The 23,073-nt window shown below is 33.1% G+C and overlaps 2 protein-coding genes across 3 annotated transcripts; one reads left to right on the top strand and one right to left on the bottom strand.

Moving 5' to 3' along the window:
• Positions 1–537: 537 nt before the first annotated feature.
• Positions 538–7,394, bottom strand: LOC101211973 (transcription factor BIM1). 2 transcript variants are annotated; one of them, XM_011650264.2, is made up of 12 exons: positions 7,112–7,394; positions 6,559–7,018; positions 6,292–6,369; positions 4,871–5,242; positions 3,803–3,905; positions 3,586–3,713; positions 3,396–3,504; positions 2,670–2,739; positions 2,490–2,585; positions 1,811–2,271; positions 1,589–1,718; positions 538–1,100 (listed from the first exon to the last, which is right to left on the bottom strand). In XM_011650264.2, the coding sequence occupies exons 2-12, from the start codon at positions 6,593–6,595 to the stop codon at positions 1,005–1,007; spliced, it is 1,680 nt and encodes a 559-aa protein (XP_011648566.1). In that variant the 5' UTR covers positions 6,596–7,018; positions 7,112–7,394; the 3' UTR covers positions 538–1,004. The 2 variants fall into 2 exon arrangements, with proteins under 2 accessions (XP_011648566.1, XP_031736323.1); XM_031880463.1 differs by lacking the exon at positions 6,292–6,369.
• Positions 7,395–17,190: 9,796 nt separating this feature from the next.
• On the top strand, positions 17,191–22,431 carry LOC101211738 (WD repeat and HMG-box DNA-binding protein 1). The gene is made up of 12 exons (XM_004138163.3): positions 17,191–17,587; positions 17,824–18,932; positions 19,119–19,295; positions 19,443–19,556; positions 19,977–20,081; positions 20,340–20,474; positions 20,564–20,619; positions 20,720–20,822; positions 20,901–21,017; positions 21,229–21,355; positions 21,489–21,619; positions 21,728–22,431. Exons 1-12 carry the CDS (start codon positions 17,308–17,310, stop codon positions 22,160–22,162), a joined length of 2,889 nt encoding a protein of 962 aa, XP_004138211.1. The 5' UTR covers positions 17,191–17,307; the 3' UTR covers positions 22,163–22,431.
• Positions 22,432–23,073: the final 642 nt, after the last annotated feature.

The following is a 23,073-nucleotide window of genomic DNA, read 5'->3' as shown; positions in this document are numbered from 1 at the left end:
TGTTAAATTTTGTCACTTTTATTATTATTATTATAAATATTATAAATTTTGTTCTTTGTTGACTATGTCATCTTCATTTTCCATTCCTTTTAAATGCCAGTTGTTGATGTTAGAGACAATTCAGAATATAAAGACAAGTATGAAATTGACATAAATGTGAAGATACTATGAGAATAATGGGCTATAATTTAACTTTTTTTTTTCTTCTTTATTTTATGTAATAATTTAGATGGGGAAAAGTTTATTGATTTAAATCCATAGGTTTGTTAATTATACAAATGCAAACTAAACTGTAATAATGTTTTCATTTAAAAGTTTAGGACATACATTAATAAGCATTAATAATAAACATAGCTCATTAGGTATGTAGAATCTACTCTACAATTTTTTAGCTTAAAAAGGAATTACAACAACACAAATGCAATACATAAATATCAATCTAAATACATCCTTAACAATTGTTGAGATTTTAACTACGAAGACACAAATCTCATATTCGCTAACGCATCTTATATGTTCTTTTTTCACACGTTAAAAAGACCAATTCTCACATGCGATTGAACTCAATAATTTTTTAAAGGAATAAAAATGCGAGAGAGGGACTTTGTACACAAATGAAATGAAAGAAACAAGCTTGAAGGAGAAGGCTTAATTATGATTTACATAAGAAAAAGCGGCTTCTCAATGTTAGGGTGGAAGCCTCAATTATAAGAATAGAGAGAGAGAGAGAGAGAGAGGAGAAGAAGTTTAGATTTAATGTTACATACATATATATATATTATATATATATATATATATTATACCATTGTGTAGGGTAGGTGGGTTTAGGTATCCCCAGCAGAATGAATTTAAACTAGGACATAAATTATGGATAGTTGGTGTAGTTTTTGAAACTTAGTGGGAAGATACATGGGAAGGGAACCGCCCAAAAAAGGAAGAGAAGCCCCTCACCCAAAAAAATGAATAAATTTATGAAAGTTTGTCAAAAGACTGGAATTCTCACATTAGTTTTTCATTGTAGTCTTCAGCTTCTTTGTGGCTCTCTCAGAATCCTCTGTGCCCGAAACTCTAGCGTGCATCATCCCCATATCGTTTGCATCCTATGAATATTCAAAATAATTTAGCAGTGTTAGAATTTGAGATCTAAAACTAGATAAATCTATGTATAATGGCACCAGCTACTTTCCCTTTTGAGTATGCTTAACTCCTAATCACTCAACCCATTACCTTCCTTTCGTCATTTTTCACCCTTCTATTCATAACAACAATTAGCTACAACGAACACTATTTCAAAAACCATGCTACACTACTTACTATTTGATATGGTTTTATTATTTTAAGTTCGTCATTTTTACTAAAATAATATGCATCCTAAACATAAATTATTATAACTCAACTACAATTACTTAGGATTATAATAATCAACTCCTTGCTCCAAAAGAATCGGAACTCTCTATTTGATTACTCCAATGCCCCTTACTAACATTGTAATATCCTTAAAATGAATGTTTGTTTTCTAGGCAAGAGATTATATGGCAATATAATGTTGAGCAAAAGTAGAAATAAGATCAAGATAGAATCAGAATACCTTAACAATGGATGCTGGAGATATGGCTCGTCTACTTGCTCGCTTGCCAAGTTCTATTTGGACAGAGATTCTGGCTTGCGATAGATCCACTCCGGAACTCTGTAATGCGTGGGTGAGAGTATTTAATAACCTGCTAACCAAAGTCAAAATGTAATTTGATTATTCAATCAGTTGTCAAAATGCTGGTTCATACTAAGAAGATCAAATCGGTCAAACGCTCACCCTTGAGAATATACGCTAGAGATGTTAATGGTACCCCCTTCAATGGTCAAATCTTGTTCTTTCTGCATTTCACTTGCGACAGCGACATCGCTATTGAAGCATCTGGCCTCGCATGATCGGATTTCGGGGCGTAATGAGGAGTGATCCATTCCAGATGACAATGGCTTTGGGGGTTGAGGAACTACATTTCCATCCCTTGTAGATGCAGAAAGTTTTGGAGGAATCGACATGGGAAATTGTACTGCATTGCTTGTTCTTCCAGAATGGTGATCAACTGCTTTCAAGGTAGAAGCAGAGCTTGTGTCAGAATCTACCGCATTATGTGCACTCCCAGGAACAATTGGAGATAACGGAGAATTTTTCTCGATGAACTTTGCTGCTAAAACTAGGGCAGGAACAGAACCACTATTTATCCCCCGTGATTGATCGTTATAAACATCTGCACTCCGTTGATTGTTTCTCTGTGCAACCAAAAGGGGATATTTAGAAATAAAATTTAGCTGTTCAAGGATGATCTATTTACTAAGCTGATTAGACCCTTAATTACAAGCCACAGACAGATTCCTTTATTGACAAAATTGAATATGTAAAACATGCTGATCCAAAACGCTAAGAATTAGTGTAGATAGTTTTTCAGATTACAAATTGAACGCAAAAAAAGCCAGAATTATGTGATTACCAACGGCACCAGTTTTGCCATTTCATGATTCCATTCTTGGTATGAACCTTCATACTTCTGGACCTTTTCCTGTAAGAATTGAATGTACTCCACTACCTGAAGAAAAAAAGTTTCAAAGCAATTATAAACCAATAAAATACAACATGGATAAAAAATGAAGGGAATTAATAAGAAATATACCTCTAACAAGAAAGATGCCTTGTCCCTCTTTTGATCACTATGAGGAATGAGGCCTCTAAGCATCTGAAATCTGTATGAGAGGCAGTAAAAATGTTATTTAAGAAGTACTTGCCACCAACCTCCAAGTGGAATCCTACTTCTCTTTAGTATAGGAAACAGAAAAGTTCACTAGATAAATAAATTATACAAGGATAGACAGAGAAGTTACACAAAGACTCTTATATTTGTTCCTACTGTCATTTTTCTTAGGTATAATCAGTACAAAAACCACTGAGAACAGCTACATAAAAATGTTCATTTCTTGTTCCAATAAAGATCATCCATCAAGGTCTATCCCCCTAGAGCTCAATACAGATGAAATCAAACTACTTTGCCCCTTATACAGACGAACAAAGGAGTGTGAAGTGTGTAAATTCTATAAATCTATGATTTGGCCAGAAGTAATGAAACTAAGGTTGTAGTCGTAAATTTAAATCCTATTATAAAAGCCTCGCAGTTGGTAAAAAGTGCGTAAAACCACCACAATTCCATAATTTTGAAAAACGTATCTCCTAATATGAACGGTACAGCTAAGTTTACCACAGTTCTGCAAGTTACCGTCATATTATCGAGTATACAAGCAAAACAGATCCGGAAAATGAGAATCAGCAAAATAGCTCCGTTTGAAAGAAATAATTCACAGACAGACTAACGAATTCTAAGTTGAATAATAGGAGAAATACTTGCCTGTCGTTTATCTTGCTTCTTCTTCTCTGCTCTGTTGCAGAGTGCTTTGATCTAGGAGTATTCGCCTTTTGATCAGAGCTATTTCCATCAACTTTAATCCTCAACCCACCTACAGAAACATATCAAAACGTATTGTTACGAGGAGAAAGTTGGAAGATTTATTGTCTGGTATGAGCATAACAAATAATACCTTTATTGGCGGTAGAGGTTTCTTTCTTGATTACAAAATCACCATCATCATCAAGTTCCTCATCCTGAGAGGTACTCTTGGCGGACTTTAGCATCTCCATGAAAGTCGGGTTCTTGGTTCCTGTCGGCCTATAAAAATTTCCCTTGGAATCAATTCCACTATGAATTTGAGAATGGAATTGAAAAGGAAAAAGAGAGGGAGAAAGATAAAGACTGACTGAGAGGATGAGAGACAGCTGAAAGTGTTGTGATGGTTGTTCGAAGAAGATTGCGACGGCCGCTCCATGGACGCCGTCCATTGGCTGGTGCTCGCTCGAGGTTCTGTTCGCAACCCGAAATTAATATTAAAAATTAGAACTTTTTTCAAAAGGGGGGGCAAATTAACGAAAATAACTGAACCCGTTGATTTATTGAATGGGTCCCTACGCTAAACCCGATTCTTTAACTACATACTTTATTTTGTCTGTTTTGCTTTTTTTTCCCCCTTTTCTTACTATATAATAAATAAAACGCTCCCAGTTACTGTAATTAGGGATGATATCGTACTTTGCGTAAATTTTATATTTATGGATAATTTCAGAACTTTTTCTTCAAAAGCACTAATACATATATATTTGTTTGATTCTAATAAGTGTGCATAATTAAGAAAATTAAAAAAACAAGAAAGTTAAATTAAAAGTTTATTGCATTTTTTTTTAACAAAATAATAACTTTCGTTTAAAATTATAGAATATAATTAAACTTCACAATATAAATACCTAAAAAATTAAGTGGGAGCCCAAAAGGTGAAAATGAAATTCAACTACTCCCAATTGCAGTTTCTTTAACAAAATAGGATACAGTTAAATTTTACAATATATATACCTAAGGAATCTAGTAATTAAAATTATGATTTTTTTATGTTTTAAAATCATATTTGTAATTATTTAAAGTTAAATTGTATTTTAAAGTTAGATCGGTGCAAAAAAAAAAAATTGTAATTATTATAAGTTAATAGAAATACAACGTAGCATCATCATTTACATCTCAAAATTAAATTAATTTTCTTGAAAATCATTTAAAAATCAATATAGTGTATCAAAATTTCACATTATTGGGGGAAACAATAATAGGAATTAAAAACAAAAAACAAAAACAAAATAAATGATGCGAAATATTTGGTTATCTACCATTTAATTTTCACCCATTCTTCAACTATTTATTATTGTAAAACTATAAATGATTATGGAATAGTATTTAATTTTGCATGCGACAATGCAAATGAGAAGGTTTTGTAAGTTTCATACCATGGGGTCTATCTCCCACATTATTCTCCTTCCCTGTCTTTCCCTTTTTCACTGAAGATTCTTCCCAAAGAGTGAATCCACTTCCGGCCGCTGCGAAAGAACTGCAGTTGGAGTTCTCATCGTTTCTCTCGGCACTGCTACTGGATCGAACACCAGTGAAAACCGAACCTTCTGGCTTCGGCAGAACCACCCTCTGGTCAAAATACGAAACGTGACTTATACTATAAGTCCCGATTCCTCCCGGGAGAATATGCTCGACGGAGGGTGGTGGTGCAGGTGGCGGTGGCCTCTCCACATCCGTCTCTTCCTTTGTACTGGCCTTCCTTATGCGCTCTTGTGGTTGTAGGAAATCGTGTGTTTTAAGATAACTACCTGTTCCATCCGCAATTAAATTATTAAACCAATGTATAAAATTGTACTATAAACTTCAGAATGTGAGGGGAAACAAACTCATTTCATTGATTTTAGTTGTATCCAAATATCCATTAATTGTTGGCTCTTTGGGATATAAAATCCTCTTCTTTTTGCTTCATCAACAAAAGTTTCATATAAGGAAAGAAATTTGTTTTCACTTATATATCAACATCTCTTATTTCTAATCTATATGAAAATTTAATTATAGCTAATAAATATATAAAATAAAAAATTTAAGCCGTACGAGATTTTTACCAATTGAATGTATTGAGATAAAAAAAAAACAACAAAAGTACTATAGGGTATAACATTTAACAAAAACTTTACAGCTCAAACAATTATTAAGAGACAGTTACATCATGTCATGCCAAGGTTATATTGAATATTTTAAAAAAAAGTTCTTTTATATACCCTAGTAAACTAATTTTTTACCCCCCCCCACAAAAAAGTTTTTACTCCCTCTCTTCCTTCCATTTCAATTTTGTTATAATCTACCAACTTAGAATGTTCGTAAGAGATCTGGCCACCATATTCTATTTCAATTCCCTAATTATCAGCCACATTATTCCAACTCCTAGATTATGAACATCTAAAAAGGAAAAAGAAGAAAGAAAAAAAACCAAGTTTTAGCTGTAGTGTGAAGAAATAGAAAAAAGAGGGAGTTTGGGAGTCATGTGAGATGTCAAATCAAAGGGATGTGGGCAAAGGGCCCCTCCAACGCCCCACTCCCAATCTGAAATTGGGCACTACCTGCTAACCGCTGAGCCAACGCTTTTTTTTTTTTGGAAAATTTTCATCACCCTATGCGGTTAGCCCAACCAGCCCCGCCCGAGACTACGCTTTTATAATTGGTCCCAGATCCATGATTCAATGCGTGTCACGTGCATATACGTTTCTCGATTTTCTTCCCCCTTTTTCCCCTCCTCTTAAATTGTAAGCCCCAGCCTCCAACCCCGAACATAAATATATAAATATTTATTTATTTAAATATCAAAATTAATGAATACCTTGTGGTGTTGATCTTGGATCTAGCTGTGGACTTGAATGTGTATACAGTGAGAGGAAGTCGTGTGTTGATTTGCTTCCTGTTCAACCACGTTCAAGATTTATCTTCCGTTAAATCGATTTTTTTAGGATTTTAAAATCTCATAGTTATTTAAAATTTTGAATCAAATTTTCTGCTGGAAAACAAATATACAGCTACAGAATTGAAGAATTGGTAATTTTCGAGAGTTGAATTTTGATTTGTGAGGACGATGGAGAGGAAGAAGTACCTTCGGCTCCAAACGGACGAGGTTGAGGAAGCTCCATCGGAATTTTCGCCAATTTTGGAATAGAAAGTCCACAACTGGAATTTGAATAATTCTCGCAGAATTTTGATTTGTAACGCTTCGGATATGGTAGCAGTGATTTATGAAATTCAGAGCAAGGTAGAGCAAGAAAATACTGAAATTAATTCTTAGATCCACTCCAGGCATGGAAAGCAGCCAATTACCAAATGTCTGGGGTAAGTCTCCAGCTGCTGGAGATCTCCAAGACGAAGCGTTCTCAGTCTCTTTACGACAAAGCTAGGGTTAATTTCTTTCACTCGCATTAGGTATAGACTTTTCGCACGATTCCCGAATTCTACTCGTTTCTCGAGAAAATTCACTTCCGATCATCAAATTCCGGAGAAACTGATTCTTCTACCGAGGACGAATTCTCCACCAAAACGAAATTCTAAAGATCTGTCAACTAAGATAATTAAAGAAGTTTAAATTCAAGTATGAACATTAAACACGATAGAATTCAAATTGAGAGCAAAATCGAAATTCAGATAATTCTTACCAGTTCAGATGAAGTTCCAACGCCGGAGTGATTCAGTAAAACGATAATGGAGTTCAATTCTGCAACCTTATCTTCGGAAATGGCCGGAATTACTTAGTAATTAACTCGAATAAACTAGGAAAAGATTTGAGGGCCGGGAAAAAATGGCAAAAGAATTGGTAATTAACATCGATCTGAATTCTTTAATTGTTTTGTGAAATTTGGTATTTGTGAGAGAGCAAACAGTGCGGCGGAAGACGAGGCTTGAGGTCGGAAGAAACTCTCTCTTTTCTTCATATAGTGACAGTCTGATCTTTTTATACACTCGCCGATTCTTCATCTTTCCGAATTGAAGGTAGTTGTTTTCCGTTTGGTTTTTCGACGCCGTTTGACTGACGACGTTCCGGCGCCTTGACGGCGTTACTCATAACAGTCCACCAATCCTTCATCCCGTTTGCTTCCGTCGTTTGTGTGTGGTTATGCTTCACGGAAACCCAATCGATTTCACGTTTTAATTCCATTTTCTAAATAAATTATAAAATAATTTGCCTACCCCTTCCATATTTAAAAGTGGGTAAATTTCGAAGAGGACATAAGTATTAGAATAACTAAACTCCACTTTCTATATTTATAAATATTATAATTTATTTGTGATAAATGAAGATAAATTATTAAAAAGATGAGATAAACAGTTAACAACCTAATTAAAATGGTCAAATTAAATACGCATTTTTTATAAAGACACTCGAGGTACACTAACACATAGCAATATCTCAATTTTCTAGCTATCATGTAGTTGATGTTTAATTTTCTTATTCGACTTATTTTACTTTCTCCCTATTTAAGAATTATAATATTTTACTACATAAAAAATAATTTAATTCAATCAACCATTTTTGGTTTAAAGGGAGTGCAATTATTAAATCTAAGTAAGTAATTAATTACCCTAAACAATTATCTCAATATTAATTTAAAAAATATATATATATATACAGTGTTTTCATAAACAAATTTAGTTAATTTAAATTGGGTTCTAAGTTATAAATCAATCTCGTTAATGTAAATCTATTAAGGTGGATAATGATTGGCAAAGTATTGTGCACATAAAGCAACACGTAACAGCTTGGCGTGACAGTGTATGTAGCAACATATATTAATTTTTTTTTAATATAAGGTTCATATCCCTTTGTTATTAATTAATATACTATTCCTAATCAAATTGGAAGAACATGGAGCTCACATAAACAAGCAGTATACATATACATATACATATATATATTAATTATATCTAACTATATGCTTATTGTTTGATTAATTTAAAAATTATTCACGCAACCGAATCTTCGAGCCAACAGCTATGCCTTCTATTTTGATTATTTAATTAATTTGTTTCTTTATTTATAAAATTCAAATAATAGTACTAAACTTTGAAAATAATAATTAATATTCGTGAAAAGTTATGGGTTTGAATTTTGTACTCTGACCTGCCGCCAGAATTATCAATTTACTTTCTTTTTTTTTTAAATGTTTTTAATTATGAAGTTCTAAATTTTCACATTTAATTGTAGGAGTTTATGATGCTTTAGTGTAGATTTATGAGTATTTAATTGTTTGTTTCTAAAAACGGATGTTATTTTCATTTATTGTTTTAATGTTTGTACGTGTATTACTAAATTCTTTTGTCAAATTTTAAACTTAGTTAAGATCCTGAGATAGTTATAAATACATCCATTAGACTAAATACATCCATTAGACTCAAACTATTTGTATTTATAGTAACAAATATATAAATATAGTAAAATATGTAAAAGTGTATCATGAATAAACTAATTATCGATAGATCGTGTTGAAAATATTTGTTTATCATTAGACTCAAACTATTTGTATTTATAGTAACAAATATATAAATATAGTAAAATATGTAAAAGTGTATTATGAATAAACTAATTATCGATAGATCGTGTTGAAAATATTTGTTTATCATTGACAAATTTGCTATGTTTGTTTTTAAAATGTTATTGTATATTTAATTATTACTTACAAAATTGTTTTCTTGTAATTAGAGGAATTATCGTGAATAAAAGAAAAAATGAAACTATTTAAAAAATACACTAATAATAATAATAACTCAAATGAATTATATAGAATTTAATAATTTTGCTATAACGTGTCACTTATAATTATTAAAAATTTAAACTTTTAAATCTCTTGGTTTTTCTATATTTATAAAATATAGTAAGACATCATAATCTATATATGATCACTTGCTTATTTAGTATAGGTAAAGAGAGATCAAGTTTTTCCTTATCGTCCTCATACACATACACATATATATTAAATTAATATCAATATCAATAGCCAGATCATCGGTAAAATCATCATCAGTCCACTTCTAAACCCATATTTAAAGCATAATTTCTTATTTATAGATTTATCGCTATTGGCAATAGATCAAGATAAACCATCGTCTATGTTAATCTCTATCATAAATGACAACAGACACAAATGATCGTCAACGACGACCCATCACAAATAAATTAAATATTTCATAACATTTATAGAAAAATTGTCTTTTAAAATAAAATATATTTATTTATAATTAAGCTTTAATTTAATCGAATAGCGTTAAGAAATAACAAGTAGGACGAAAAGTAAAGGTTGGTGTATTGTTATTATAATATTTGTATTATTTATTATTGTTTAAGAATTTCGAATATTTATAGAATTAAAAAAAAAAAAAGAGGTAAAAATAAAAATAAATAAATAAAGAAGGGAATTAGGAGCGGTGAGTGAGTGGGGGCAAGGCGTAGTTGAAGTTGACCTGCAGCTCACGTGCAAAAAGAGCCGCGCAAAACGACGACGTTCGTAAAAAGGAAACTGCGGGTTACCACAGCCGACCAAGCCCCTGCACCCTCTCTGCTTATGTCCTCTCACCAAATAATAATTTCCTTTTTCCAAAAATAAAAAGACTTACCCACACAATAATAAATGTTTAAATAAATCCACCACCTAGAGGAATTGAAGTTATTCATTCATCAGCCAGTAAAAAAATGAAAAAGAAAAGATGTTTAAAATAAAGAAAAAGTCAATTGAGAGTCCCAAGGTGGGTAGGGGTGTGATCATAGGCTGCAACCTACATGAACGTATGGTTCCAAAGTGATTAAAAGATTCTCGTACAAAGAAACATCCACTCAATACTTTAGGCTAGGTTCATGCATCGATCTTCTTTCCCTAATCATTTATTCTAATTAACTAGAGTTTTAATTTAATTAGTTCACACATTATAATTATTAATCAAATTATATCCTCCTTGTTTCCTTTTCTAAAACACCTATTAATTTAATCACTTACATGAATTTTGTAAAACCAATCATTATACTCACTTGTTAACCAATTATTTTAATGTAATTGTACTACGTACCAACATTGAAAATGAAGTCTATACGTACATAATGCGTTCACTTTTAGATGTATTAGTTTAGATCATTTACGTACCTTTAAAAATTTTAACTAGTTGATTGTGAATGTCATGTGAGGAAAAAAAAATTATTTTGAGGTAAAAATTACTTTTATCGAACATCACTTTCAAAACTAGTAGTTAATTGTTATGAGTAGCAACGATTAAAATTAATAATTAAATATATAACTATTTTTTTAAAAGAAATGCCCATATGAAAAAATTTATCAACGATAGACTTTAACACTTATAGACTGCTATTAGTGATATGATCAATAGACTTTGAAAACTAGGAATAGTTTTGTTGTAATTATAAATATAGCTAAAATCAACTAGACCAACTTTAATTACGATTATTGTATTTGCAGTTACTTCTAAACTAAAATCAAAACTAGACAAATTTTAATGTTTTACATTTAAACATTGTTTTGGTCATATATTTTGGTTTCATTCTATTTGTGTTCTTGTATTTTCACTTTACAGATTTTAGTTCACGTACTATCAATAAATATTAGGTGTGAAATTAGCTTGTGTTTTTTTTTCTCTAAATCTCAATAGCTCATAAATTAACTTTGAATGACTAAACTTAGGATTTGTTGATATAATTATTGTTATAAAAATATGATAACTAAATGCCCAAACTACACAAATAAAAAAACTAGCCTAAATTTATATAAAAATATAGATACTTTTAGATATAGTAAAACAAACTAAAATATTTACAAATTATAACAAAATTTTGAATTTTATAAATGATAAAAACTAATAAATTGTATTTTTGTCCATCAATATCTATTATTTATATCATCTAAAATCTTACTTAAATGTATTGTTTTTGACAATTTATTTAATAAATAAATAAAATTTGGAAATACACGTAATAAAATGAATTTTAAAGTAGATTAAGTAAAATAGAAGAAATGAAAAAAAAAATTAAAACTACAATTTACAAAGCATGTGAAATTTAAAATGGATAATTTAATAACGAAGTAATATTAAAAAGAGAATATATGAGGCTCTCTTAAAACGGTACGGTAAGAGCGGGGAAAGGTATTATCGGGAACCAGCAAAAGCGGCCGCGGAAATGACGGGACTTAAGGAAATCGATGAGGTGGCAGTAAAATTAAATGAATATATTAATACTAATTTAAAAAAGAAAAGTGTGAGTTTAATTAATTTAATGATGAATATTAATTTGTAACAGAACAGAGTGTTTCCCCCGTAACATAAACATTCTCTGGCGAAGGGAATCCGTTTAGGGATCCGTTAACAAATCATAAGCGCGTGACTGTCGCATAATCTCCAATCAAACTTTGGATTACTTTAATTTAATTACAGCCTAATTGGAAGATTAATTTAATAAGTTTAAATACTCACGGCCACGACTCTCTTTCATGTCAATGGGACGCGTGGCTATTTCTCCGTTTAATCCGGAAGGTATCACGTGATTAAAAAATGTCTGCCCACCACATCCTCCTTCATCACGTGGCCAACTCAACACACTACGTTGGCAGTACCCACTTTATTTTCTTTTAAGCGATGCCCTTTTTTTCCCCCTTAACCAAAATCATTTTTTAAAAAATTGAGGATCGTTCGTTGTTTTGTAGATTAGATCAAGCGGCTTAAATTTTTTATTTTTTTTTAAATTTAATTCTCTCTCTCTTCTTTTAAGTTGTATATTATCACCCACATATACATAACTTGTTTTGTTTTATTTTACCTTTCAATAATTTTCAGGTGCTTTTACGAAAACAGTAAAATAGTTCGTGATAGCACTGCCTATGTCAAAACATTTTCTAAATTAGTAAAAGTAGCAAGTTTAAAAATAATGATTCTGATAACCCTATAATTACTATATGATATTAAACTGGGTGTTATAAGTTGTTTTTTCTAAATATTTTATTGTCATTTAATGCAATTTCTTTTATTTAAGTGATAAGTAGATAGTTATGTTATTCTTTATTTTTTAAATTTATAGGTAGAAGTAACATTTATGTTTAAAACGTAAAATTCCAACAAGTCAAGTGCTTATCATCAAACTATGCATTTTTTTTATACCAAAAGTGAAATTTATATAGCAGTCTAAAAATAGGAAGGGAATGATTTAGTCTAACTTATGTTTTAAAAGATGTGTATGGGGTTACATTATATGAATGTCTAGGGATAAAAAAAGTGTAGACAGCCTATCCCATACCACACCCTCAAAGCTTCTCTTTAAAATCACCTCTTTCCCTTTTTTGACATGTCATCTAATGTGTAACCTTGAGACACAAATAAAATATAATAATATTAATAATTAATGCGAAGAATTAATATAGTCCCACCATATAACATGTGAGCTAGTAGGGATTTATTTATTAAATATAAAATTATTTTTAAATACACTAAAATAAATTAATATATACACATAATACATCAAAATGTCACTATCTATCAATATAAACATTAGTCTACCAAGATATATAGTGATTTATCATCAAAATGTAACAAATACTCACTGAAAATTGAACCAACTTTAAAATACAAATAAATAGGGATATTTTTCTCTGTCTATGGGTTTGGGGAGGGAATTTAATTAGAGGAAAAAAGGAGGGCATGTGAGAAGAAAAAAGAGGGAAATTGTCAGTGGCGTAACGCGAGGGGGACCCGTTGGTTCCTAAGTTTCTATAGGCCCTAAGAATAGGAAAACGGATAGGGGTATTATGCGATGTCGTTTTAATTGCATGGTCACTGCACGTGATCCTCCCCAACTCTCTCACGTGCGCCCATCCTCTGCCCTTCATCTCCCTCCTTCCCTCGCGTGCGGTGGGGACCTAAACCAAACTCCCCCTTTTCACGCTGTCTCTCCCCCGTTTGTTTGGCCTTAACGGATTCCGTTACGTTCCCCAACACACCAATTCGTTCAACTCACCTACATTTTGCCTTATCACCAATTCCATTCTTCCATTTTAAATTATTTAATATTAGAAAATAATAGTTTGATTTTTTAAAGTTAATTTTTACAACAATTTTCTTGCAATAATATAATTTTAGTGAAATTCTAGTAATACTAAACCTAAAATTGAAATTTATAATAATGTAGGGACTAAAACTATATATTAGAACAATAAAAAAAATTAGTTGTTTTGGATGAGTTGAATTTAAAAAAAAAAAAAAAGAAGGAAAATGGGAAACGGTTATAAAAAAGGATTAAAGTAAAAACAGGAACCCCGAAAATGGAAAGTAGAATTAAGATTGTAGTTTGATAAAAGAAAAAGAGAAAAGGGAGGGGGTGGGGGGAGTCAGGAAAATGATAGTACGGGGGGGAGGCACGTGCCGAGCATGCGAGGGAGAAAGGGCGGTGGGATATCTGAATCTCTACTACATCTCCCTTTCTCGTGACGGCGTCACGTGGGAAGAAATCTGCCACGTGGGACCCGCATATTTCCCTACCCTACTCCCCCTCCAGGTCCCACCCAGAAGAAAAGCAGATGAGAGATTAGATGGTGGAAAAAAGTAATTTTCTAATTTACTTTAGTTAAGCTCCTTATATATATATATATATTAAATAAAAAAATAAAAAGGGTATTGGGAGGGCTGGGAGCATGTGCTCGCTTTTCCATAGTGACCTGTCCTGTATGGGTCTCTCTCTCTCTCTCTCTCTCTCTTTTCCTTTGGGATCTCTCTCACTCACTCGCAAGGTTTTTCTGATGACGTGTTCCTTGGCTCACGTGCTCTGCCACGTGATCCTTCCTTCATCTTTTCTTTTTATGACCCAGCCGCTGGACCTCACATTCTTCCTTTCCCATACCCCTAAATTATACAAATTTATCATTTTCCTTTCGATAACACTTTTACTTTTTAGAACTGTAGTCATGAACGTTTACTCTGCCAACATTAACATGAGGTGTTGCCTCTAACCTTCCATCCTGGTACCTATTTATTTCATTCAAATTGTCTATCTGATCCTCCATGAAATGCTCGTCCTGTTACAGTTTAGACATCGACTACAAATGAATACTTTTAACGTGACTACATCTTGTTTCGACCACTTAGAATTCTAATAACAGACTCATGACTTTGATACCAGTTTGTTAAGGACAACAAATCTCTAAATATCTCTAGTGGTACGAGATCTCAAAATCATGAGAGCGTATGTCTGGAGCGAACAATACGTTGTGAAAATATCAAGAGGTTTGCAAATTTGTTAATTTACCATAAAATTCGTGATTTAATTAAAGGAACAAGCTCAATCAGTATCTCCACAATCATCTATGTTCAAATTTTAGTTTGAATCCTCAAATTTCATGCATCTTTTGGTTGTTAGAGTTGTTTTGAAAATTAAAATCTTATATTATATCAATTTTTACTTTCTGGTGTTGACAGTTTTCTCAATTCAATTGTGATTAATTTTTCAAATATATAATACTAAGCTCTATTGATATCCTTTAAGATGTTCAACCTCAAGTGGGTGTCTCTCTTCTTATTATGTGTTCATAATATGTTTCACTCTTAATTCAACAATATTTTGTTTTACACCACTTCATATTCTGGATAGAAGATGGGTATTTTAATTAGTTGGGCTATAGAAAAATGAGAGTCCTAGACAATTAAACCTTAAAGACTAGTCCATGTTGAGGATGGACTCAAGGAATCAGAGTTAAAGAGTCAAAACAGAAAGAAGATTGAAGAAGTAGGCTTGAAATTGGACCAGAATTGGTTGACCTCAACTGAACCCTAAGGCTGAGTCTTTGTCAAGTCCCAAAAGCCTATGATCCCAAAATAGGTTAGGCTAAAAGGAGATTACACTCTAAGTTATTTTTTTTAGGTAATAATGTTGGGAACCATCTAAGAAGCATAGATTATGACATGCGCGATACACCATTTTTCATAAGAAGTAAGACATGACACGTCGAGTTTTAGTAAAAAAATTAAATGTATATCATGCATATAAGCGTATTACATAACAATGATTCCAATTAAAAACATCAAAACAACAAGTTAAGAGCCATAAAACATAACAAATTTTAGCATAGTAATTAAAAACTTCAGCGCAACCCATGGGAGAGATGGGCGGTGACGATAACTGACGAGAGGGTTAGGGTAAAGACGATTGGTGGTCTGGTGGGGAGAATCATAGAAGCGTGAATATGAAGAAACTTATAAACCTAATAATTTCTTTAAAAAAAGAAATAAACCTAATAAAATATTGCCATGCTGGGAGAATGGGTCGTTTCTAGGGTTTTTTTCCCTCCAATTGTGTCTGGCCATGTCTTGGTCGTCGGAGTTGTGTCCGAAAATTAAAAAAAGAACAAGAAAAGAACATCACATGTCAAAGATGACTTAGGGTGTGTAGTTGTCATAAATGTGTCTGACATCGATACTTCGCCAGATTAGGAGTGTCAATGCTTCTTAAGGGCCAATTGGCCTCAATTGGAAGCAAACATGCATAATTACCTGCTTGACAAGGAATATGAGATGAGGATTGAGCTTGTGAATAAGGCATAGGAATGCAAGAGAGTAAGTCTAGATCGATATCAATTTTTTTTTTTTTTTTTATCTCTAGGTCTTTTAACTTAAGTATTAGAGTGTTTGTGATTTACATCGGACCAGTGCCCAATTTTTCTCTTTACTTGCAAATAATATCTTCACCCTTTAAATACAAATTTATAATTATTGCTTTATGGAGATCAAACATACTTGGCTTGGTCAAAATCTGGCATCAACAGCCCAAAATGTAAATGTAGTCCATAACATCGACTAGTTTTTATCACGATATATAGTAATCAAACCACAACAATTTTTAAATTATAGAAACTATTTGCTATTTGTTAGAGATTAACAACTACATTGTTATAAAATTTAAAGTAAAAGGACTAGATGGTTGCTCACGTAAAAAGTTTAGAGATCAAAAGTGTTTTTAGAAAATGAAAATACTAATTGCATTAATTTGGTGGTAGTTTTAATTATACAAATTAACAAACACAACTTTAACACCTACATAAGTTTGTGAGCTCGATTTTAATTCGTGACAACCACTCTATTTCGTCATCTTTTGCAGTTTGTAAAAACTGTTTTAATCTGAAAAATTATTTTTAAAAGAAAAGTCGTAGAAAATATAATATTTTGACAAAATATTTACACTTCATAGCAAAATCAAGTTTAATAAAATTTATTTTTGGGTGGTTTTGTTCTATAGAATATAAATAGTTTAGGAATAGTTGCAAATTTAGCAATTAGATTCAAAATAATTAAGTATATAGCAACATTTTTAAAAAAATGCAAATATAACAAAATTTGTCAAATTCTACTAATGATATAAATGATATAAGTCTATCATCGATAGGCCATGTTGCAAATATTGGTCTAATACAAGTCTAGCAGTGATAGTTTTGATATATTTTTCATTTTTTAAAATGTTGCTATATCCTTAATTATTATTCTTAAAATGATCATCGATTGCAATTTCCATCATGCCCACCTTTTCTATTTTTGAAAAGACCGTTATTAAAATACGGGCCAAAAACTTATATTGGGCCATTTCAATGGGGTTAGACGCTTAGTTCGTCCAAAAGCCCATTAGACACAAAGGGAAAGGCCCATTACTATCGTACCGTTTCAAGACCTAATTCTCGCAGCTGTTTCCCGCGAAGTCTAAAATGTATTCCTCAAATTTCCCGCCAAAGAAAAAAAGAGAGAGACGAAGAAATAAAAACCACCGAAAGGAATTCATCGCAAGATACTCAGTTTGTTTATCGGAAGAAATTCACTGTTAGCAGCTATGAAAATCCGGTCGGTGAAGCTCCGGGAAGCCCACAAAGCCGCCAGCAATGGCAAACCTTCCTTCTGCTCTGTCCTCTGGGATCAACAAGCCTACCATATCGTCACTGCTTCTTCTTCTGAATCCGCCATATCCATCCATGATTCTCTTCTTCCTTCCACTACTCCCAAAATCATTCATCAACATCGTGAAGGGGTCACCGCGCTGGCTCTTAGCCCTAATTCTACTTGTCTCGCTTCTGGATCCATGGATCGATCTGTCAAACTCTACAAGTTTCCCGGTAATTTATCTTGCATTTGCTTATACATGATTCCTTTGGTTTTTCTGCGAACTGCTTCAATTAATTTTGGGTTTTGAATCGTAACGATCAGACTTGTCGAAATCTTGACTGGCCATTTCATTTTCTTTTGGATTTGTTTACTTCTCTCAGAAATGTATATTAGGGGTCGGCTTATGGACTTTTTAATTCTTTGGAAATGTTATTCCTGTTAACTTTATGAGGCAAATGGTTTGCAGGTGGAGAATTTGAGACAAATATTACAAGGTTTACTCTGCCAATACGCATCCTTGGGTTTAATAAGTCTGGAAGCCTCCTGGCAGCTGGTGGAGATGATGATGGTATTAAGCTAGTTAATACAGTCGATGGTTCAATTGCGAGAGTTTTGAAAGGACATAAAGGAGCCGTTACTGGACTGGCGTTTGACCCTAATAGTGAATATTTGGCGTCGGTGGATTCGATTGGAACTGTAATTATATGGGAACTTCAATCTGGAAGTATAATACATAACCTCAAAGGCATAGCTCCAAACACAGGTTCGGATCCTTCCGTTATGAATGTTTTAGGCTGGAGCCCTGACGGAGAGACGTTAGCAGTCCCTGGTTTAAGAAATGATGTTGTGATGTATGATAGAGATACTGCTGAAAAGCTGTTTTCATTGAGGGGAGATCACACTCAGCCGATTTGTTTCTTATCATGGTCACCAAATGGCAAATACATGGCTACTTCTTCATTGGATAGGCAAATTCTGATATGGGATGTTGATCAGAAGTTGGATATTGATAGACAAAAATTTGATGAAAGAATATGTTGCATGGCTTGGAAGCCAATTGGCAACGCCTTGGCTGTTATTGATGTCATGGGTAAGTATGGGGTCTGGGAATCAGTTGTTCCATCTTCTATGAAACCTCCAACTGAAGATATTCCAAAATTGCAATCAAGGAATAGCAACGGCCTCCTCTTGTTTGATGAAGAGGATGAGGAGCCTAGTGCGCATGAGAATTCTAGTGACCTTGGAGAAGATAGCTATCATGAATCTGAAATTCCGACTCGAAAAAGGTTGCGCAAACATTCAACAAATGACGAAATCTTGGATGAGGTCGATAGCGAAGATTTTAGCTTGTTCCCAAAGTTGGACTCTCGTAAAACATCACATCGAGTTAAAAGGGATAAGCTAGATAATGTCGATGAAGGAGCTATAGGCAAAGCAACGTATAGTAGAGTGAAACAACAAGAAGCATTTCAACCCGGAGCAACTCCTTTGCAGCCAGGAAAAAAACGCTTTCTGTGTTACAATATGCTTGGAAGTATAACAACTTTTGAACATGATGGGTACTCCCACATAGAGGTAATGCTGAACCCTTCAACTTAAACCTATTATGTTTCTGCCGTATTGTCACTTGCTCTATCCAGGACGTATGTGCTATAACACTTGTAGAAATCATATTCATGGGTGGCATGAAACAATCACATTCATGGGTGACATGAAACAATTTTGATTGTGTTCTAAATGACTGGTGCCATCCCTTTTCAGATAGATTTTCATGACACTGGAAGCGGCCCACGAGTTCCTTCAATGAATGACCATTTTGGTTTTACAATGGCTGCACTGGATGAAAATGGCAGTGTCTTTGCAAACCCTTGTAAGGGCGAGAAGAATATGAGCACTCTAATGTATCGCCCGTTTGGTAGCTGGGCAAATAACAGTGAGGTTAAAATGTTTTCAATTATAGTTTACAAGTATCTCACCTTCGTACTAATAATGCAACTTTTGTGTTCTTATATCTTGTATATACCTTTCCAAATTCCATATGACTACAAAACTATACTGACTTGGATATCTACTGTAAAAAATCAGTGGTCTATGAGATTCGATGGAGAAGAAGTTAAGGTTGTTGCAATTGGTAGCAGATGGGTGGCTGCATTTACTAGTCTTAGTTATCTTCGCGTCTTCACAGATGGTGGTTTACAGGTCTGTTGGGTAGATTGCTTAACTAGTTCCATATTTTCAACCTATCCACCTTTTTTACAACTTAAATATAGTATTCTGAGTGTTTCACATTGTCTGAAAACTTCTTTTAGCAATTTAAGAAAAATATTACAACTACAAGAAGCTATATTACAGTGAACAGGGAGAGATGTTTCTGATTGCAGCAAACAATGATCTCATTTTGGATATACATTTGTTTGTTAGCTTTATGAAGCTAGGAACTTGAGTTAAATGCCAATTGTTTCATTGATTATGAGTTATAAATAACTATAAAATCTCTCTAAAGCCATTGATTTCTCTTCTGAATATTATTGAGTGAAAGGGTCTAGCCAAATTCAAGAAAGATGATGAGGTTGTACTTGATAATTCAAATAGTAATTTTGGTGAATGATTTCCTTGCAGAAACATATTCTTTCCCTTGATGGGCCAGTGGTGACTGCGTCTGGCTTCAAGGATGAACTTGCATTTGTGACGCATTCTTCAACATGTCTTCCCTCAAATGACCAGGTTAGTACTCAATTATACTTTTCTTTGGAGCACGATTGATTTATGGAATCTACGGTGAGGATGACTGATGTTATATTGTTAGTATAAAATATTTCTATTGGACATTTGGAAAGTCGTTATTGGTTTGAGTGAGCATGGTTTTAGCACCATTTATAACATGAAGCAGCATGGTGGTAGTCAGTAAAAGTTTTGGTGGTAGGTGGAATTTATAATCTGGAAGGTGTAATTTCTAACGTGAAGTTCATTTTAAATATGCAGGTTCTAGAGTTCAGAATATTAAACATTTCTAATGGAACACAGCTCTTAAGAGGACGTTTGCCATTAACTCCAGGCTCATATCTCACATGGTTCGGATTTAGTGAAGAAGGAAAATTGAGTTCATATGATTCCAAGGTACACTAGCTCTGCTGTCAAGTAACTTTATTGATGTTTCTGTTGGTTATTGCAAACTACGGATCTTATTTTCCTATATACATTTATAGGGTGTACTCAGAGTGTTTACGAATCAATATGGTGGCAGTTGGGTACCATTATTCAGGTTGATCTACAGCCTACAATTTTCTCTGTGTATCCATTAAAAGTAAAAGTGACCTCCTACCTTTTTGCCATCCTTTCTGAAATTACGATTTGTTGTGCAGTGCCAGCAAAGAGAGAAAGTCGGATGAAAACTATTGGGTGGCTGGGTTGAACGCTAACAAGTTGTTCTGTGTGATCTGCAAAAATCCCGACTCATACCCACAGGTAACACAGATAACTTCCTCCCTCTAAAAACTCATTTACCCAATATTTATTGCTGAGGCTAATTTCTTTCTGCCTCAGGTGACACCTAAACCTGTTCTTACTCTGCTGAACCTTTCATTTCCTCTCGCTCTCTCTGACCTGGGCGCAGAAGCACTTGAGAATGAGTTTATGATGAATGATATGTATCTCAAACAGGTCAGTCCATTACTTTCCAATCTTGAGCCGATTTTATAGCTTTTAGCTGTCTATGGCTACTCAAGGTAATCATTTATATCAATGTCAGTTATCGTGGAAATTCTCAGCAATGGGAGCTACTCTTTGATAATTGATATATTCTTTCACTTTTCTTTCTAATATACGTCTCTTTTGATATGCTTTTACTAAGTAATGTGAGTGTACACTACAGATCCATGGCACAATGGAAGAAATGGCATTACGTGGATTGTACGACACTGAACTGGATGATGAGGCATTCAGTATTGAAGCTGCTCAAGACAGATGCATCTTAAGGCTCATTGCTTCCTGCTGCAACGGTTGGGATTCACAACTTACTTTGACGTCTACGTAGCTTTCATTTCATTTTCCTATGAGACTTTTGCCTTTGACAAGGAACTAAAACTAACGATCTGAGATTTCATCTAACGGACCATTGGTGAATTTTTCCAGGTGATAAACTTGTCAGGGCTACCGAACTCGTAAAACTTTTGTCACTGGAGAAATCAGTTAAGGGTGCAATCAAGCTAGTTACTGCTTTGAAACTTCCAAACTTAGCTGAACGTTTCAATGCAATACTTGAGGTATGACAAACGGCCTTAAAAATCTTTTAGTCTCAGCAATGGGGTCTCATTTTTATATATACGTCTTTGCTCATCATGAACTTCTATTTTTTTTCTTCCTAATATCAGGAAAGGTTGCTTAATGAAACTAAAGGGATTGTAGAAACCACCCTTTCAAGACCTAATTGCAATGGATCTGTCTTACCTAATGCTCCAATTTCACCTAAAGCCAAAACTTCAGAATTTACTCTCCCATCCACACTCAAAGCTCCAATACTCTCTGCACCTTTGTTTACAAAGAAACAAAAGTCTGAAGGAGCAAAGTTCGAGTCTGGAAAAGCCGAAGATAAGCAAACTTCAGGGGTAAATGAGATATCAAAAATGCACAACACAAATGTAGCAGATGCCACAAAAGCAGCAGTGTCATTGAGTAAGGTAGACTCCAACCTTGAAACCAATCAACATTTCAAGTCATCTAATAATCAGAATGTGAAGCCAGGAGGTGTAAATCAAGTTACTTCTAATCGTCCCGTAAATCCGTTCTTGAAGTCATCAATCAAGTAAGTAGTTCTTTTTTTTCTTCTCTAAAATAGAACATTATTCACATTATATATAGAGAGTTGGGCTATATTGTTCAATTCAGAGGCGGTTGATCTTAAGCCACATTGTTGGTTTTTTTGATACTTGAAATTGTTGTTTAGAATGCATAGGAAGATTAGTCCAGTGTAAATTATGAGGGTAGGAATTAAGAAATAGATGTTAATGTAATTATATTAAACTGTCTGACCTTCAACTTTTTGATTGCAATGAGAATGTACAGTTATTTTATACTATTTGAGTCCCAAGAATTTATAGTTCCCTTAGACTTCAACAATTTGGGTTCATACCCACTTTTTTAGTTAGAATCTCAAGTACTACTTGGTTAAATTGCAATTTTGGTGTTGAAAATTAGAATTAGACCTTGTGGTTCAATTTTTTTTTCAAGAAAGAGTGACATTTCTCATTTAGGCTAAATTATGTTTAGAAATATTCTTAAACTTTCAACCGTTTAAAAAATGTTTTTAAACCTTTGAAAATGGTTCAAAATAACATTTTCTCTAGTTTTGATAGAAACTACTAAAATTTTATTTTAAAAAATACTTTGAAAAGTTTCGTAAATACCTTCAAAATAAAAACTAAATTTTTTAGTTAAAATCATAGTTTAAATTTACATCGATAATTTTACATTTTCATGAATTTAATGTCTTTGAATAGTAGAAAAGTACACTAATTACAACGAATAAACATATTTGAAAACCATAAAATATTTATTTACTCGCTTGAATAATTCTTTTGAATATTTATCAATTGCAATTCGGTAAAATAAAAGACATTGATGTTTTTATCAACATCTACATTTTAAACCGTTTAAAAGATAAAATTTCAAAACAAAAAATTGTTATAGAACTTTTTAAAACAATAATTGGTCAACAATT

This window comes from Cucumis sativus, chromosome 1 (assembly GCF_000004075.3).
Source record: "Cucumis sativus cultivar 9930 chromosome 1, Cucumber_9930_V3, whole genome shotgun sequence".
NCBI lineage: Eukaryota > Viridiplantae > Streptophyta > Magnoliopsida > Cucurbitales > Cucurbitaceae > Cucumis > Cucumis sativus.
The sequence above is the reverse complement of the archived record's forward strand: the minus strand, read 5'-3'. Positions and strand labels throughout refer to the sequence as shown.